The 14,553-nt window shown below is 43.5% G+C and overlaps 1 protein-coding gene across 1 annotated transcript in view; it reads left to right on the top strand.

Moving 5' to 3' along the window:
- Positions 1 to 3,514: 3,514 nt before the first annotated feature.
- The window catches only part of SAXO1 (stabilizer of axonemal microtubules 1), a 110,389-nt gene continuing 99,350 nt past the window's right edge, over positions 3,515 to 14,553 (top strand). The window contains exon 1 of the mRNA XM_055577964.1: positions 3,515 to 3,861. Within this exon, the coding sequence (XP_055433939.1) occupies positions 3,815 to 3,861 (47 nt within the window). The 5' untranslated portion in view covers positions 3,515 to 3,814. The remainder of the gene's footprint in view (positions 3,862 to 14,553) is intronic.

Here is a 14,553-nt window from a genome sequence, read left to right on the forward strand (position 1 = left end):
AGCGTGCCATTCTTCTGGAAGAGTCATAGATAATCTTTAAGCACCAAGGGAAGGCTGGTGTTCATCACTGTAGTTCCTCTGTAAGGCCCACGTGATGTTCTCTGTTAATGACAAGGGATGGCATGCAGGCTTTTCCTTGGCTTCCAATATCTCCCACACTTCCATCTTGTCCCCTCAGGTTTCACCCTCCCCTTTCAGGCCCTGGCCTCCTACTGAGAAGGCAAGGAGCAGCTTCAACTTCCCTGTTTTTAAGCATGATGGGTAAGCTTTGCTCCCCTCTGGATCTCCTGCTTTGACTTTTTAGAGCTGGGGTTGGCAAACTTTCTCTGTAAAAAGTCTTAACGGTAAATATTTTAGCTTTCATGGGCCAAGAGGCAAAATCAGGAATATTTCCACAAATTTTTGGACAAAATCCAAAACTTAATTTGTAGACGCAGAAACTCATTTTTATAGTTTAGTGGGTCATGTTAGTTTCATGGGTCATGTAATATTTTTTCGATTTTTCTCAAACATTAAAAAATGGAGGGACTTCCCTGGTGATCCAGTGGCTAAGATTCTGCACTCCAATGCAGGGAACCTGGCTTCGACCCCTGGTCAGGGAATTAGATCCCACATGCCGCAAGTAAGAGTTGCTTGCCACGTGCTGCAACTAAGACCCAGCACAGTGAAACGAGTATGAAAATATGTAACTATTTAAATATATATATATATATGTATAAACATTCCTTGTTTGCTGGCCATACAAAGACATGTAGCTGGCTGAATTTGGCCCGTTGGCAATAGTTTGCTGACCTCTATTCTGGAGCTTTACATGGAAGAAAAAAATCCAAACAAACTCTGAAGTCTTCTGCAGTCTAAAATGCCTCTGACTTACTAATGCAGTCTTTCACAAAAACTAATGAGGGTGACTTTCATGGTAGTCCAGTGGCTAAGACTCTGTACTCCCAATGCAGGGGGCCCAGGTTTGACCCCTGGTCGAGGTATTAGATCCCATATGCTGCAACTAAGTGTTTGTAGGCCACAATTAAAAAATTGCACATGCTGGAGTTGAAGATCCCACATGCTGAAATGAAGATCCCACATGCTGAAATGAAGATGGAAGATCCCATGTGCTGCAACTAACACCCAGTGAAGCCAAACAAGTAAATAAATACATAACTATTATAAAAAACGTAAAAAAGTTTCTTGGTTTGCTGGTTATACAAAGACAGGTGGCAGGCTGAATTCGGCCTGTTGGAAATAGTTTGCTGACCTCTATTCTGGAGGTTTGGGGCTTCCCGGGTAGCGTTAGTGGTAAAGAACCTGCCTGCCAATGCAAGAGACAAAAGAGACATGGGTTCGATCCCTTGGTTGGGAAAATCCCCTGGAGGAAGGCATAGCAACCCACTCCAGTATTTTTGCCCAGAGAATCCCATGGACAGAGGAGCCCGGTGGGCTACAGTCCACAGGGTCGCAAAGTGACGGACATGACCGAAGCAACTTAGCACACACATTCTAGAGACTTACACGAAAGAAAAAAAAAAACCAAAAACACTGAAGTCTTCTGCAGTCTAAAATGCCTCTGACTTACTGAAGCAGTCTTTCACAAAAACTAATGGTGGTGGTGGTGGGGCCTCCCTGGTGGTCCCGTGGCTAAGACTGTGCTCCTAGTGTAGGGGGCCTGAGTTCCACCCTTGGTCAGGGACTAGATCCAACATGCCACAGCTAAGAGTTCTCACCTACAACAGCGTCAAAGATGCCAAGTGCCCCCAACCGAGACCCAGTGCAGCCAAACAACCAAACCAAACCAATCCCAAACATCTAATGCAAGAGTTAGGAAGTGTGGGGAAGATAAAGCACGGGATTGTCAATACTTGAAGCTCTCATGTCTCCTACTGGAAAAGCATGTTTCTTTCCACAGCAGCTGCTAGAGCAGTGCCTCTGCAGCTTGCTTCTGATCCAAATCACTAGGCTTCTTGTTGAAACTAGGGTCCCAGATTAAAAAGTTTGATGCCAGTGGCTTCTGGGCAGGATCTGTAGTGGTTCTCAGGGTGAGGATAGCTGAAGAAACACCTTACCAGGGGCTGACTAGTTATAGAGAGGGCAAAATAATCTCTCAAACTGTGCTTCTCAAAGTGTGGTCCCTGGCCTAGCAGCATCTGTGCGGCTCAGATCTTGTTAGGCCCACCCCAGACCTATTGCTAGGAGAAATATCAATAACCTCAGATATTCAGATGACACCACCCTTATGGCAGAAAGCGAAGAAGAACTAAAGGGCCTCTTGGTGAAAGTGAAAGAGGAGAGTGAAAAAGTTGGCTTAAAACTCAACATTCAGAAAACTAAGATCATGGCATCTGGTCCCATCACTTCATGGAAAATAGATGGGGAAACAATTTTTTGGGCTCCAAAATCACAGCAAATGGTGCCTGCAGCCATGAAATTAAAAGACATTGGCTCCTGAAGAAAAGTTATGGCCAACCTAGACAGCATATTAAAAAGCAGAGACATTACTTTGCCAACAAAGGTCCATCTAGTCAACCCTATGTAGTCATGTATGGATGTGGGAGTTGGACTATAAAGAAAGCTGAGTGCCAAAGAATTGATGCTTTTGAACTGTGGGGTTGGAGAAGACCCTTGAGAGTCCCTTGGACTGCAAGGAGATCCAATCAGTCTATCCAGAAAGGAAATCAGTCCTGAATATTCATTGGAAGGACTGATGCTGAAGCTGAAACTCCCATACTTTGGGCACCTAAAGCGAAGAACTGACTCATTTGAAAAAACCCTGATGCTGGGAAAGATTAAAGGTGGGAGGAGAAGGGGATGACAGAGGATGAGATGGTTAGATGGCATCACTGACTCAATGGACATGAGTTTGAGTAAACGCCGTGAGTTGGTGATGGACAGGGAGGCCTGGCGTGCTGTAGTCCATGAGGTTGCAAAGAGTCAGACACGACTGAGCAACTGAACTGAACTGAGATCTACTGAATCAGAAACTTGGGGGTGGCTTGGGCAATCTGGCTTTCATCAAGCCAGGTCATTCTGATGCAGGCTCAAACTTGAGGACCACGGCCCAGCATCACTACTAGCACCTGGGGGAGTGACTGAGCACCCAGTGAGCAGTTAAGCCCCAGGCGCCCTGTAACTGCTTTGTTCTCAGAGAGCAAGGTCTATGGGGGGAGCTGCAGGCATGATTTCCACAAGAAAGATCTGGAAATGGTGTTTTAGTCCAGCCTTCTGGAAATCAGTGGGTGCCTTTCTATACCCACAGGCACCATAGGTTCTAGAGATAAATGCCACCTAGTGTGATGACAGTGGGGTTTTCAGCCTTTTTTGTCCACGTGAGCAGGCTGCTTGAGGACTTGCACACCCAGGAACTTTCCAAAGTCCTCCCTGAGATTTCAACAAGGCCCAGTGGGGGACCTTGGTCCTGGGCCCGCCAGATAAGCCGCGGGAAGCTTCCTGACCTCACAGGCGCAGGTGCTTGTGCCATCACTAACACCCACAGGTGTATCTCATGACCCGGGTGATGTCACAGAGGCCCCGCGGGCCGGGCTGCTCCGCTTGTGCGTGGGTGGGGCGGGCAGAGGCCGGGGCTGCGCGCGCAGGGGAGGTCGCCTGGCCCGCGCGGTCCACGCTCGGTGCTGCTCCCGTGCGAGGCCCGCTCAGGGAAGGAAACACAAGACCGGACTTGGCAAAAGGGCCGCTTACGTTTTCTCTGGGGTCAGTATTCAGAATATTTGCCAAGGCCCTCGAAACTTGGCGCGCTCCCTGCGAGGCAGTCGGGGTCTCGGCGGCAGCGGCGGCGGATGCTCGGCGAGGACTCCCAGGCCTCAGGATGGCCCCGACGAAGGGGAAATGCGTCTGTGAACTGTGCTCCTGCGGGTAAGGCTGCCGCGCGCCCAGGGCCCGCGAGCCTGGGTTTTCAGACTCCGAAAGTCAGTGAGACCTGACCCTGGGCTCCGGTAGCACCACGGTGGATGCATCCTCTTGGTGTCATTTAGACTGGCGTATTGCCAACTAGCAGTTACCGCGGCCGCGTTGAGTTAGTCCCAGCGACGGTGGCTGGGCCTTAGGGCGTCTCTCTGGTCTTTCCACGCAGAACTGCACAGAGGCTGAAAGTGGGCACAGATACGTAGTTTGTGCGCAGCCCACTGCAGCCCAGGGCGTGTTGGGCGAGGTCAGAAAACCTCTGGCCAGGTCGGGCCAAGTCTTGCATCTTTTGTTGGTTTGCTTTTGGAAGAGTCTGTGATGGGGAAGAGGAATCCTTTCATGTAACTGGAGTTTCTCACTCAGAGACATCGTCGCTACTTAGAAGTGTAAGGTATTTCTAAAATTCGTGTCCACAGTGGTGTAGAGTTGAACAAGAATAAGGAAAAGAAGCTATTTTTTCACTGTTTTCTCCTGGCCATTGCCTTTATTTATTTATTTTTTAAATTAAAAAAATACTTTAATTGGAGGCTAATTACTTTACAATATTGTATTGGTTTTGCCATACATCAACATGAATGCACCACGGGTGTACACGTGTTCCCAATCCTGAATCCCCCTCCCTCCTCCCTCCCCTTACCATCCCTCTGGGTCATCCCAGTGCATCAGCCCCAAGCATCCTGTATCCTGCATCGAACCTGGACTGGCAATTCGTTTCTTATATAATATTATACATGTTTTAATGCGATTCTCCCAAATTATCCCCCCTCTCCCTCTCCCAGAGCTCAAAAGACTGTTCTATACATCTGTGTCTCTTTTGCTGTCTTGCATACAGGGTTATTGTTACCATCTTTCTAAATTCCAAATATATGCATTAGTATACTGTATTGGTGTTTTTCTTTCTGGCTACTTCACTCTGTATAATCGGCTCCAGTTTCATCCACCTCATTAGAACTGATTCAAATGTATTCTTTTTAATGGCTGAGTAATACTCCATTGTGTATATGTACCACAGCTTATCCATTCATCTGCTGATGGACATCTAGGTTGCTTCCATGTCCTGGCTATTATAAACAGTGCTGTGATGAACATTGGGGTACATGTGTCTCTTCATACTTGGGTGAAGCTTGTGGCCTTGGAGAGATTGTGAGCTTTAGTCAGAGTTGTTGATTTCTCTCCTATATCTCACAATGTCTAAGGTGGCTTCTTTCACCTGCTTCCCAAGGACATCTTAGAAATTGTTGGGCTTGAGAACAGCAGAGGAGCAACAGAAAAGAGGGGTAGCTCTGGGGTCAGCCCTCCTGGATGGTTGCTAACTGTGGGGTCTTGGGCAGGTAACCTGTCTTCTCCAGGATTCTCTAAGGTTTCAATGAGAAAGTGTGTATGAGACTTCTGTTAATGGATTGTGCTGGAAATGTGTTATCATGTTGGAAGCTGCAATAGGTGTTTGCCAGCTATGTTACATGAGTATTGAAAATGGCATCCGGAGTGGGGAGATTTAAAAGGGACTCTAGAAACTGGGTGAGCAGCCTTACACATCTCGGGTGTCGGTGGGTGGTTATCAACCTGGGCTGCTCACAAGAGTCACCTGGGGAGCTTAAAACAATAGTGGTTGCCCAGGCTGTTAAATCACCAGCAGTCTTTTGGCGATTTTCCCATTTGCCAGGATTGGGAACCACTGAGCTAGATCAAGTAGAAGCATGGGTCTTGTTTTTAAGCTTTGTTAGGCAGATCCAGAGCAGTGTTGTAATCTGGGGCTAATTTTCCGCACTAGTGAGGGAAAACCTCTACGACACCCTCTCCTGGGGCCCTTCACATACCCTCTCATCGTCTCTTAAGATACTGAGTTATTCAGGTAGGACTGGGGCTTAATTTGTTCTCTTGTGGCTGTTGGGATTGAAATATCTGATACAATCTCCATCTTTGCACAGTATCCATTCCCATTAGGAAGGCAGGACTGTTCATTTAAGAGGTGCAGAGGATATGGAGAGAAGTTTCTGTCCTAATTCTGTAGTAGGGGATATTCCTTCTCTATTTCTCTTCTGTCCCTGAATATAGCTTATTTCCCATCGGATGCAGAGTCTATCCATGGGTCTCTTCTTTCCTTCCTCCTCCTGTACCTACCCTCCCACTCGGATTTCAGTCAGGGGTCTCTGGTTTGACTCTCACATCCATCAACCTTTCTCTTCTTTTAGTCTCATTTCAGTTCTCAAAGTGCTTGTTGGTCCATCTCTTTATTTCATCAACCTCAGCTTTAACCAGTCGGCATGATCCCTCTCTCCTAGTATCTGCCCCATTAATGTTGCCTTAGATGGTCCATTTACACTGGGTTTTTTTTTTTAATTTAATTTTTACTGCTGTATAGTTGATTTACAGTATTGTTTCTGTTGTACAGCAGAGTTAATCAGTTATACATATATCCACTCTCTTTAGATCCTTTTCCCATATAGTGCATTATAGAGTATTAAGTAGAGTTCCCTGTGATATATAGTAGATTCTTATTATCTACTTTATGTGTAGTAGTGTGTATAAGTCAACCCCAATCTCCTCTTTCCTCCTTGGGAACCATAAGTTTGTTTTCTGTGTTTGTGACGCTGTTCCCATTTTGTAAATACATTCATTTGTACCACTTTTTAAAGATTCCACATATAAGCAATATCATGATATTTGTCTCTGCTTGGCTGACTTCACTCAGTATGACAGTCTCCAGGTCCATTCATGTTGCTGCAAATGTCCTTCCTTTATGGCTGAGTCACGTTCTGGTGTATCTGTGCGCCACATCTTCTTTATCCACTCCTCTGTTGATGCGCATTCAGGTTGCCTCCATGTCCTGGCTATTGTAAGCAGTGCTGCAGTGAACACTGAGGTACACATATCTTTCTGAATTATGGTTTTCTTCAGACATTTGCCCAGGAGTGGGGTTGCTAGATTACAAGGTAGCTCTATTTTTAGTTTTTTAAGGCACCTCCATAGTGTTCTCCATAGCAACCACACAAATGTACGTTCTCATCAACAGCATAGGAGGTTTCCCTTTTCTCTGCACCCTCTCCCACATTTATTGTTTCTAGAATTTTTTGATGATGGCCATTCTGACTGGTGTGAGATGATTCCTCATTGTAGTTTTGATTCGTACTTCCCTAATAATTAATGATGTTGAGCATCTTTTCATGTGCTTTTTGGCCACCTGTGTGTCTTCTTTAGAGAAATGTCTATTTAGATCTTCCTATTTTTGATTGGATGTTTGTTTTTTTGATATTGAACTGCATAAGCTATTTGTAATTTTGGCGATTAATCCCTTGTTGGTCACTTCATTTGCAATTATTTTCTCGCCTTTTGTGGGTTGTCTTTTTTTGTATATGGTTTCCTTTGCTGTGCAAAAAGTTTTTGAGTTTAATTAAGTTCCACTTGTTTGTTTATTTATTTATTTTAATTTTCATTACTCTAAGAGGTGGATCAAAAAAGATCTTGCTGTGATTTTTGTCAGTGTTCTGCCTATGTTTTCTTCTAGGAGTCTTATGGTTTCTTGCATTTAGGTCTTTAATCCATGTTGAGTTGTGTGTGTGTATAGTGTTAGAGTGTTCTGATTTCATTCTTCTGCATGTAACTGTCCAGTTTTCCTAGCATCACTTATTGAAGAAACTCTCTTTTCTCCATTGTATGTTCTTGTCTCCTCCATCATAGATTGGGGACCATAGGTGCGTGGGTTTATCGCTGGACTTTCTATCTGATTCCATTGATCCATGGTTCTGTTTTTTGTGCCGTACCATACTGTTTTGAGGCACCTTTATAGTATAGTCTGAAGTCAGGGAGCCTGATTCCTCCAGCTCCATTTTTCTTTCTTAAGTTTGCTTTGGCTATTTGGGGTCTTTTGTATTTTCATACATATTGTAAAAGTTTTTGTTCTAATTCTGTGGAAAATGCTATCGTTAATTTGATAGGGATTGCATTGCATCTGTGTATTACTTTGGGTGGTATTGTCATTTTGACAATATTGATTCTTTTAGTCGAAGAGCATGGTATCTCTCTCTGTGTCATCTTTGATTTCTTTCAGTTTATAGTTTTCTGAGTACAAGTCTTTTGCCTCCTTAGGTAGGTTTATCCCTAGATATTTTATTCTTTCTGGCGTCATGGTAAATGGGATTGTTTCCTTAATTCCTCTTTCTGATCTTTCGTTGTCAGTGTATAGGGATGCAAGAGATTTCTGTGTATTAATTTTGTATTCTGCAACATTACCAAATTCATTGATGAGCTCTAGCAATTTTCTGGTAACATCTTTAGTATTTTCTATGTCTAGTGTCATGTCATCTGCAAATAGTGACAGTTCTACATCTCCAATTTGGATTCCTTTTATTTTTATTTGTCTCTGATTGCCATGACTAGGATTTTCAAAACTATGTTGACCAAAAGTGATAAGAGTGGACATTCTTGTCTTGTTATCTCGGGTTTAAAAACTTGAACCATCTCTTCCACCATCCCCAGCATCTAACCATCTTTAAAGTTTTGAGCCTTCCTCCTTTACAGGCTATATTGGTCCCTTCCTTTTAAATCTCATTATTCTCCCCTTGGGTTTCTTAATGTTTAAGTTTGGAAACGGGTCCTTATGTACCTTTCCAGTTCTGTCTATGATCCCCTTCCATGAAACCGCTCCTTACGCTGGATTGGGCTTCCTGTCCTCCCCTAAGCAGACCCTGTGGCTTCCTGTCTCTGTTCCCTTGCCTTTGCTGCCCCCCTTTTAAAGTATCTGTGTCCCTTCTCTGCTCCATGACCTTTTAAGGCCCTGTGTCAGTTGCACGTCTTGCTAACCCAACCCTGTAGCTCCCCATCAGAGAGGGACCCCATTTTATGTTAATGGTTCTAGTTACCTGCCTGCATGCTTTCTCCCCCCTTTGTATATTCTTGGAAAGCAGAGCCCATGTTTTCTATTTGTGTGTGTGCTGTATAATATTAACACACTATTCTCTGTTGAGCAGTCAAAACGTATCTTTTTGAATAAATAGATGGATTTTGTTTGTCAAGGTGATACGCTGGAATGGATTAGGGAGGCGAGCTCTGCTGTCTCCTAGATTAGCTGCTAGTCACGTGTGGCAACTTCATCTAAAGTATTTAAAGTTAAATGAAAGTGTCAATTCTTCAGTCATGTACTCAGTTGTGTGTGTAGTGTCATTCGAAATACTCAGTAGCTACATGTGTGCAGTTCTATTGCACAGTACAACCAGGGAACATTTCCATCATTGCAGAGTTACGTTGGGCATCACTGACCTAGAGTCTTATTTGGAAGTCTTCCTCCTCACCTCCAATTAAGTCTGCTCAGAAATGGGTAGGGAAGAAATGTGAGGAATGTCATAGGTGTTCTCTAAGCTATAGAAGTCAAACATTTTTTACTTTGCCAGCCTGAGGTTATGGGAAAAAGTGATGAGGAATCTAGCGGAAAAGCGTGCGTGAAGACGAACCCTGTGGTCAGATGAGACAACCTTTCAGTGGGAGAGGGGGGCCTTGATTCTGAGTGAGTCTACCTGGTCTCCTATGGCTTCAGTTCCCCCATGTTTTTAAAATTAGGAGGCCTGTGGGCCTGCCAGCCAGGGAGGGAAGCCCCTATCTCTTCTTTCCTCTTCTTCCAAAGGCTTTGAGCAAATAGTTCTTTAATGTCCTTTCAACTTTGATTTTTGAACACTTTGTTGTTCTTGTTGGGGAGGCTCAGGATGTACATGGAGCCCTGGATGGGTAGACTTCCTCCCTGGATAGGTAGGCTTCTTTTGTGGGAGCTGCTGCCGCAGGCTGGAGGAATAGAACTCTTGGAGACAGTTCTTCCTTTTGGCCACAAGATGGCAGCCTTCTCCTGACCAACTCACTGCCAGATCAGCCTAAAAGGAAAACAATACCTTGTTCTGAGTTTTTCTTTTCTTTTTTTAAAAATATATTTACCTTAAGTTTTCTAAAATGGGCGGTTACAGTTAGGACCCAGCAGAGCTCAGGAAGTGGTATACCTTGAGGGGTAGATCACAGATGACAAAGAGAAGGTGTTCAGTTCAGTTGCTCATTCATGTCCGACTCTTTGTGGCCCCATGGACTGCAGCACACCAGGCTTTCCTGTCCATCACCAACTCCCAGAGCCTGCTCAAACTCATGTCCATCGAGTCAGTGATGCCATCGAGTCAGTGATGCCATCCAACCATCTCATCCTCTGTCATCCCCTTCTCCTCCCATGTTCTATCTTTTCCAGCATCAGGATCTTTTCCAGTGAGTCAGTCCTTCGCATCGGGTGGCCAAAGTATTGGAGTTTCAGCTTCAGCATCAATCCTTCCAATGAATATTCAGGACTGATCTCCTTTAGAATGGACTGGTTGGATCTCCTTGCAGTCCAAGGGACTCTCACGAGTCTTCTCCAACACCACAGTTCAAAAGCATCAGTTCTTTGGCATTCAGCTTTCCTTATAGTCCAACTCTCACATCCCTACATGACTACTGAAAAAACCATCGCTTTGACTAAATGGACCTTTGTTGGCAAAGTAATGTCTCTGCTTTCTAATATGCTGCCTAGGCCAGTCATAACTTTCCTTCCAAGGAGCAAGCATCTTTTAATTTCATGGTTTCAGTTACCATCTGCAGTGATTTTGGAGCCCATAAAAATAGTCTCTCAGTGTTTCCATTGTTTCCCCGTCTATTTTCCATGAAGTGATGGGACCAGATGCCATGATCTTAGTTTTCTGAATGTTGAGTTTTAGCCAACTTTTTTATTCGCCTCTTTCACTTTCATCAAGAGGCCCTTTAGTTTTCTTCTCTTTTCTGCCATAAGGGTGGTGTCATTTGTGTATCTGAGATTATTGATATTTCTCCTGGCAATCTTGATTCCAGCTTGTGCTTCATCCAGTCCAGCATTTCTCATGATGTACTCTGCATATAAGTTAAATAGGGTGACAATATACACCCTTGTCTTATTCCTTTCCCGATTTGGAACCAGTCTGTTGTTCCATGTCCAGTTCTAACTGTTGCTTCTTGACCTGCATACAGATTTCTCAGGAGGTAGGTCAGATGGTCTGGTATTCTCATCTCTTGAAGAATTTTCCGTAGTTTGTTGTGATCCACACAGTCAAAGGCTGTGGCGTAGTCAATAAAGCAGAAGTAGATGTTTTTCGGGAACTCTCATGCTTTTTCGATGATCCAGGGGGTGTTGCAGGTATTTAAATCTGGAGACTTCAACCCCTCATGAAACTTTTTAAAGAGCTTTGCTGGTTTTAAAAAACCAGACGCATTTTCCTGAATTGAGCCCAAGGCTTTCTGTCCACAACAGTACCCCAAAATCTGGCAACCAAAAATCTGGCAATTGGTTTATTACCATAAAGTGTTATAATTTCATTTTCAATACAGTCAATGCCAGATAACCAAACATATTCATGAGATGTAGAAATACAGCAAGGTAAGCATTTAAAAATTGTTTCTAACCATCTCATCACTTTTGTTGACACAACAGCTACTTTGAAGTGTCTGAGCGTTCGCGTGTAGAGACCCTGCTTTTGTACATACTGAGGTTGTCTGAATGTCCAGCCCTTCCTGTTCCTGAAAAAAATGCCAAACTTTCATAGTCTTCAATATTGGACCACCATTTCTCTAGTGTTTTGAAAATTAAAAAATTTTAAAACCATTTTCTCATATATTATTACCTTTGTCTTGCAACATGGGGAACGTTGCTTAGTTTGGAAATTCGATTCCTTGATCTTAGCCTTCATTTTCCCTGGGGGTGTTTTCTGTTTACAGAGCTATTCTTATCCCAGATGACTAAATTTGCAACTGGGGCAGGGGGGCTGGGGGGGAAGGGCTGAGGATAAAATAAATTGTTAATCAGCTTTTTAAAGCTAGAAGGGATCTTAATGGTTCCCAGCTTTTATTTTACAGACAAGGAATTTGAAGCATTAATTTTAATATCCGAGAACATATTTTATTAAGATTAAGGGACAATTAGGTCAACAATTAAATTTTATTCATCTTTTACTGTGTATCAGACTGCTAGATGTTACAATTCAGTCTGCTGTCTGCCTTCAAGTCATACTGGGTCATTTTTGACTGTAGATGATAATGGGAGGGCTCCTGTCCAGTTGAGAAATATTACCTAATGTTAAAAAATAAAGTATAATTCTAAAAGCCTTTTAGTAAAGTAATATAAATAGCAAATCTCTCTCCTGAGATTAAGTTGTAGTAACACTATTTTTTCTGAAATTCTTGTTAAAAAAAATTGTGGTTAATCAAGGGATTGATCCAGCTTACTTTTATATCTGATTATTTTATGACTTGCAGCGCACTGTTTTAAAGACTTCATGCAATCTTGCAGGAAATTCCAGGCCTGGGTAATGTATCATGAAATATTTATGTAGCATTGGTAGTATGCGCAGCATTTCATAAAAAAGGTAGTCCCATAGAGGACTTGCAAATTGCTGAAAAGGATGTGGATTTGGCCCTTGCACGGGGCTGGGGAGGAAGGTGATCTCAGGGGCAGCCATGTATCTGCAACTTAAATCAGTTATGTTAACCAGGGAGGAACTTGTTATTTTAATTTTGGAAAATATTTTCTTCACATCGGTGGAAATTTCCTTAACCTTAGATTTTATTTTCTTAGAGTCTCTGTTACAAATTAAGAGGAAGGGGGAAAAAAAATCGAGGAGTTGGTTTGATATTACATGTTTCAAGAAGAATTCTTGTTTTTAATTTAAATAAAATTGACTTCATAAATTCTTATTAAGAAAAAAAGACAAAGAGCAGCTTTTAATAGATGCTTGCTGGTGGCTTTTTATCTTTAACAGAATCCAGATAGAGAAGCCAAGTGGGGGGGTGGGGAACCTTTCACTTTAACATTGAATTATTTTTGTTGTAAACTTATGCACTCAAATGTTATATCCTGTTTAAAAATAATGGTATTTTTGTGATATGGGAATTAGTGTTTGTTCGTAAATACCTTTAATCTTATAAAAAGAGTATAAGTCAATATGTATTATTAGTCAAATTTTAGATATTAGGAAATTGCAGAGTACAACTTTGTGGTAATTCAAATTACAGTAGTTAAAATGATCTACTTAGTCTTAGAGTTTCTAAGTGGATGAGTTTAGAGAAAGTGTGCTCCAATTCCATCCTGCCCTGGATAGTTTTAAACACTGTTCCCTCCATCGATAACAAATATTTCAGACTGGCCTTCAGATGGGAAGGTTCATTTGAGGAAATGAAGTGTCTGGTGGGGGGAGGGGTGGGAGTAGCTAAGCTACAAATGCACAGGATGAATGAAATGAGTGACGCAGGGCTGCAGAGGTGGCACGGACCACTGGGAGGGCGTGCTCTAGGAGGGGAATTGCTTTCCTGGGGTGGTCAGGAGAGTCGGTGCCAGAGTCAGGGTGCCTGGTTGTGAACCCTGACTCTGCTGCTTTGTAGCTGTGGAAGCTTGTGCACGTGGAATGTGCTCAGTCGTGTCTGACTCTTTGTGACCCCGTGGACTGTAGCCCACCAGGCTCCTCTGTCCATGGGATTCTCCAGGCAAGAATACTGGAGTGGGTTGCCATTTCCTCCTCCAGGGGATCTTCCCAACCCAGAGAGCGAACCGGAGCCTCCTGTGTCTCCGGCGTTGCAGGCAGATTCTTTACCACTGAGCTATCAGGGAAGCCTGAGCAAGTGGAAGACAGGGGTGAAAACTGTGCTGAACAGGCCTGGCGTGGTATGACGAGCTCTGAAGGAAAATGTTATGGTGGTGGGGGGATGTCTACACCAGGAGCCTAGACAAAGATGTGGAGACATCACACCCACACTGAGCACTCGGGGGCCTGTCAGGGCCTCAGAACGTGAGCTCTCAGGGCAGAGAGAGCCGTTGATGGATTGGAACAGGCAAATAACAGATAAAACACTCTTCTCCCCCAAAGAAGTACTTAAAGGAGCAGCATTTTCCTCTTTTTTCTGTTAAAATAAACATCCAGTATCTGAATCAGGCCTAACTTAAACCTGTTATTCAGTTAGATCTGAATGGATTTATAGTTCTTAATATATATTTTTAAAGTATATAGTCTCTGTTTCATTCTTGGCATTTTTTGAAATTCAACAGATAACTTACTGATGATTTACTATGAGAGCCAGCTGGGTGCAGGACTTGGCAGAGATTGTGAAGCCAGACCCCGTGGGTTCAATTCCCAGCCTTTCTGCTCACCCGCGGCGTCTTGTCGAGCCATCTGACAGCATAGTCTCCTCCTGTGTGCTACAGTGTCCGCATCTGCAAAATGCAGGTGACGATAGGGTAAGACTCTGCTCTCCCAATGCAGGGGACCTGGGTTACATCCCTGGTCAGGGAACTAAGATCCCACATGCTGCATGGTTTGGCCAGAAAAAAAATGCAGATGACAACAGAGCCTACCTCAGAGGGTTTTTGTGAGGATTGTGCCTTTATTCAGCAAATAGAACAAGGCCTGGCATATATTGCAAAGAGCGCAGATAAGTGTTATTCTATACATATAAAGAAGATGCTGGTCTGTGTGCTAGGTTGTGAGGCTCTGAGGTGTGTGAACAAGATCTCCTCTCTCATGGAGAGCTTGCACTCTAGGAGAGAGTGTTAATTTTGTTTATTAACTGGCTGTTGTTTAGTTGCTCAGTCGTGTCTGACTCTTTGCAACTCCGTGGACTGTA

This window comes from Bubalus kerabau, chromosome 4, assembly GCF_029407905.1.
Source record: "Bubalus kerabau isolate K-KA32 ecotype Philippines breed swamp buffalo chromosome 4, PCC_UOA_SB_1v2, whole genome shotgun sequence".
In the NCBI taxonomy this organism is placed as follows: Eukaryota; Metazoa; Chordata; class Mammalia; order Artiodactyla; family Bovidae; genus Bubalus; species Bubalus kerabau.